Source organism: Babylonia areolata, chromosome 13 (genome assembly GCF_041734735.1).
Source record: "Babylonia areolata isolate BAREFJ2019XMU chromosome 13, ASM4173473v1, whole genome shotgun sequence".
NCBI classification, from domain to species: domain Eukaryota; kingdom Metazoa; phylum Mollusca; class Gastropoda; order Neogastropoda; family Buccinidae; genus Babylonia; species Babylonia areolata.
Window position 1 is genome coordinate 3,192,489 of NC_134888.1, and position 5,000 is coordinate 3,197,488.

The 5,000-nt window shown below is 43.1% G+C and overlaps 1 protein-coding gene across 1 annotated transcript in view; it reads right to left on the bottom strand.

Moving 5' to 3' along the window:
- Window positions 1–5,000, bottom strand: part of LOC143288785 (uncharacterized) — a 9,881-nt gene that overhangs the window by 2,904 nt on the left and 1,977 nt on the right. Inside the window, exon 2 of the mRNA XM_076597418.1 lies at window positions 3,564–3,856. Within this exon, the coding sequence (XP_076453533.1) occupies window positions 3,564–3,856 (293 nt within the window). The remainder of the gene's footprint in view (window positions 1–3,563; window positions 3,857–5,000) is intronic.

The following is a 5,000-nucleotide window of genomic DNA, read 5'->3' on the forward strand; positions in this document are numbered from 1 at the left end:
ACACACACACACACACACACACACACACACACACACATGCACACACTCGCTGAGAGAGCCAGAGATATGTTCCTATGGTCAAAGTACATTTTGCCATTCCGAGAGAGAGAGAGAGAGAGAGAGGGGGGGGGGGGATACATAAATATGACAATGACAGTAAATTGGGTCAAGTCGTACGATCATTTTCAGCCAAGGTGGATTATCGGATTTTCCCTGCGATCGTCATTCAAACGGGTTGAGCGACAAATATATCCGGATTTCTTTTTCTATTCTTCAGTGGGCATTTTTCAGATTTCTACTTAAAGGGGGGAGAAAAAAAGGGCCAGCTTTTCAAACCGAATTTCTTTTTAGCAATATCTTTTTGTATATCGTGATACATATTGTCACTTATGTACTGGACCCAGTTCTTTCGTGCAGTGTGAAAAAAAGTGAGAAAACAGCATATGATTTATTTCAAAAGCATATGGTTGTTGTATTGTCAATCACACGGTTATATATAGAATATACAAACTTTACACGTCGGTGGTCCGGTTTGGTGGTGGGTTCTCGAAACGACTGTGAAGTTGCTTAGCATGTTTCATGCTTTGAAAACTTCGATTATTCTACTACCGAAGTATTGACTACCACAGAATTTTTTTGTGTCTGATGTATATTCTTTCTCTCGTCGTTTTCATTCGTCATTTTGTGGTTCGTTGATAAATGTGTGCGTGACCAATTTTTTTTTTTTTTTTTTTTTTTTTTTTTTAATGAATCTTTGAGAAATACTCTCTTCATCCATATTTTTTCCCCACTGGAGTATCTATATAGAGCCAGTGTGTGTGTGTGTGTGTGTGTGTGTGTGTGTGTGTGTGTGTGTGTGTGTGTACGTTAGTGTGCCCGTTTCGTGAAGAGTGTGCGTAAGTGCATATGCAATGTTGCGTGCATGCTGGCGTTTATGTACTTCAGTGTGTCAGCGTGCTTTCATGTGTCCGTGCATGTGAGCGCGTACGTTTGTGTCTGCGCGTGTTGTGTATGTGTGTGTCTGTCTGTTTACACACACACACACACACACACACACACAGGGCTAACACGCGCACATACACTCTCCCACTCTCTCTTTCTCTCTCTCTCTCTCTCACACACACACACACACACACATGAACAACCCCTTCCCGCATTGCACTCACACAGATATAATTTATATACATACACACGCAAGCAGACAGACTCACATGTCTGCATAGCAAAACGCATCAACATATCTTTTAGAAAGGTCCCAGAATTCAGGATACTAAAACAGGAAATGATGAGGCAAACCCCAATGAGGAAGTTCCTTAGGGACTGTTCAAGCCCTATCTGATGAAAACCATGAGTTCAGTTTGAGGTAATTCCCTATTCTTCATATAGAGGCCTGTTTAAACGAAATTTTCGTGCGTTTTATAATAGAGGCATGCGAGAAATTATATGTAGCGTTAAATCCATACTTGTAATCAAGAGGTAGGCTTAAAACAACGTGAAATGTCTCATAATTATCATCAATACGAACCAACACTTACCATTTCAAGCCAACATGTTCTTTGTTCATCTTTCCATGGTTTGCGGGGTCAAAAACGCAAACTTTGGAGCGAATAACTGTCATCGCTGATGATTTTTCGAACCTCCCCAAACAACTGCACGTTAGTTTAGTGACGAAATCTGTGTCACATCTGAGTTCAATAACTCTCAAAATTCAATCGAAAACCACTGAAAATGGGTCACAGTATCTAATGGTAATAAAGTTTCGTTTATGCACGAAAATTGTCGTTAAATAGTGTGGGTTGTTCAGGATTAAAGAGGCAATGCCAGTCTTGAATAAAAGCTAATTTGTGTTTGCACATTTCTTCTGTCATTGGTGCTGTGTGCACATGTCAAATGATCAGTATAAGGACAGGCCCGGCGCTTCCTTTTTTTTTCTCTTTTTTTTTTTGAGGAAGTGTCTGGGTTTGTTCCAATGTACCTTTTATTTACCTGTGTGCTAGCTGAATCGGTAGCGAAAGCAGCATTGGCTTGAAGTTATGTACCTTGTGTGTGGAGAGAGTTACCACTCTTTACTGTTTGTTAATCATTTGATCTCCTGACCCCATTGTTTATTAATTTCATGTCGTTAAATAGCCCTCAGAATCTAGGAAACTAAAACGGGACATTGCACTGCTGATGTTAACACCGCTTCTTCGGCCCTTAAAAATTGCCCGTCAAACAGGTCTTTGAATTCAGAATACTGAAATAGAAAAATACAACCTGGACTGGACAGTGTCAGTCTCAGTCGCCCAGAACTTGTAGTAGCCTCCCCTATATGCACTTCAGATGGGCATTCGATGCATTGTTTCTCTCCCTTCTCTTTCTCCGAAACACACACACACACACACGCACACACACACAAACACAAACTTGCTGAGAGCGAGAGATAATGTGTATGTGCATATGGCCAAGGCACATTTTGCCATTCATACTCTCTCTTTCTCACAGAATTATTTTTGGTTGTTTTGTGCATCATTTTCATATTTCTGTTTAAAGGGAGAGAAGAAAAGTCCAGCTTTTCAACCGAAAAGGTTTTTTTGGACAATATTTTTTGCATATTGGGATACATACTGTCATGTTCATACTAAATCAAGTTCTTTACTACAAGGTGAAAAAAAAGCGCTGCGTCTACTCACGAAAACTGACCGTCAGTGGAAAAAAGGGTTATCTGAATTTTAGGATACTAAAATAGGAAAATGCAGACTGGATCAGGACTGGGGCCTGGCTGAGAGCCTCAGGCTTAGCTAAGACAGGGTGTGGGGTTTTTTGTTGTTGTTTTTTTACTGTTGGTGCGTGGGGCCGGGTTCCCTGGCTGAACGTATCGGTCGTACATAGGCATTAGCCTCCAAGAGTGTACCCCTCCATTGTGGATTGTTGCCACAGGATTACAGATACGACAAGAAACACCCACCGAACCCCCATTGAGGATTGTTGCCCAGAACTGGGATTACCACAGGATTATGGACAAGACATAAACCCCCGCCCCCATTGAGGATTGTTGCCCAGAACAGGGATCACCACAGGATTATAGACAGGAGGAAAAAAACCCACCCATCCCGATTGAGGATTGTTGCCCAGAACACGGATTACCACAGGATTATAGACTGGAGAAAAAAAACACACCACCCATCCCTATTGAGGATTGTTGCCGAGAACAGGGATTACCACAGGATTATGGACAAGACATAAACCCCCGCCCCCATTGAGGATTGTTGCCCAGAACAGGGATTACCACAGGATTATGGACAAGACATAAACCCCCGCCCCCATTGTGGACTGTTGCCCTATACAGGGATTACCACAGGATTATAGACAAGACAAGGCAATGTGTCTCAGAGCACGTGACACAGATCAGTTTCAGTTTCAGTAGCTCAAGGAGGCGTCACTGCGTTCGGACAAATCCATATACGCTACACCAACTCTGCCAAGCAGATGCCTGACCAGCGGCGTAGCCCAACGCGCTTAGTCAGGCCTTGAAGACACAGATCAGTGGTCTCAGAGTCCCACGAGGAAGAACTTGAACTCACCTTGGCGGTGTTGGCATTTTCCTGAGCCTCCGCTGTCTTGACGCGGGGCTGCCTGGGAGCCTGCTCGTGCAACCCGTACTCGTGGATGAGAGTGCTCATGCGCTTGCCCTTGCTGATGGCGGCGATGGGTTCTCCTTCTGGTTTCACCCGAGGGGTTGGAGCGCTGGTGGCGCCATCTTGGTTGCGCTCGTGCAGGACAGTGCGCATGCGCTGGCCTTGGCTGAGGGAAGCGATGTCCGCCGCTTCCGGTTTGACGCGGGAGGGGGCGGAGTGGGGTGTGGGTGTGGCGGTGCCTGGAACAACGTGATGATTGTGAGTGAGTGAGTGAGTGTGTGTGTGTGTGTGTGTGTGTGTGTGTGTGTGTGTGTGTGTGTGTGAGTATAATTACGTGTGTGTGTGTGCGTGTGTGTGTGTGTGTGTGTGTGTGTGTGTGTGTGTGTGTGTGTGTGTGTGTGTGTGTGTTTTCCCCTTACTAAGTTCCAGACGGTTTCAACGTTTCTATGTCATCAACACTCCTACACAGCATTCCCCTTTCTTTACTTCAGTTTTCCAGGAACACACAAAGAACAATGCACGACAAATATTGGTAACAGATTACAGAACAGAATATCAATATTCAGTTAATACATTTAACCACAGTGGGCACAAAAAAGTCCGACTTGTTTACATGTGACCAAACAGCAGATTTGACATTGCTTAAATTAACTTACCGGGGTAATTTTTTTATGGGGTTAAAGTGCCTGGGACACCACATTTTAGCGCGGCACGTGTGTGTTTACACACAACGTGAGTCAGTGTAATAACCCTTTGTTTTGGTAGTCTGTCTGTGCGAGTGTATTTATGTGCGTGTATGTGTTTGTGGTAAACTTAGACAAATTAATTTTCTCCAGAATCAGTTTGCCCGTTGTCAAAGTTTCCTTGGAAAAAATATGAAATAACGAATTTCTTTCCGGCCACGCATTCTAATCATGACTATGCACCTCTGAGAAAGGCACAAAATGATAAAGAAACTATAAAATTTCCCGGAGACAGGTTATTGATATATGCGGGGTTTTTTTCTTATTCACCAAAGATAGCAGTATTATCCGACATACTGCCACGCTGTATCAGTATTTTTTTTTATAATTTTCAATTCAAACAGTGACTTCTGCTAAGTATATAAAATACCACATCTGTCATGCCGGAGCAAGCAACTTTCCTACAAGTAATGGACCATCAGTCTGAATGTACGGTGTAACAAAAAAAAGTTCTCACTTATCAAGAGCATTACTCTTTAAAACATGACCCAATGTATGGAAAGACTCGTGTATTTTTACACTTAGTGTGGTGGTTTATCTGTATTCGTCAAAGTGATGATTGTTGTCGGTCACACAGCAGCGTAGTAGCTAAGACAATGACCCCCTTTTATGCACATTCATTATCAGAACACGGATCGCA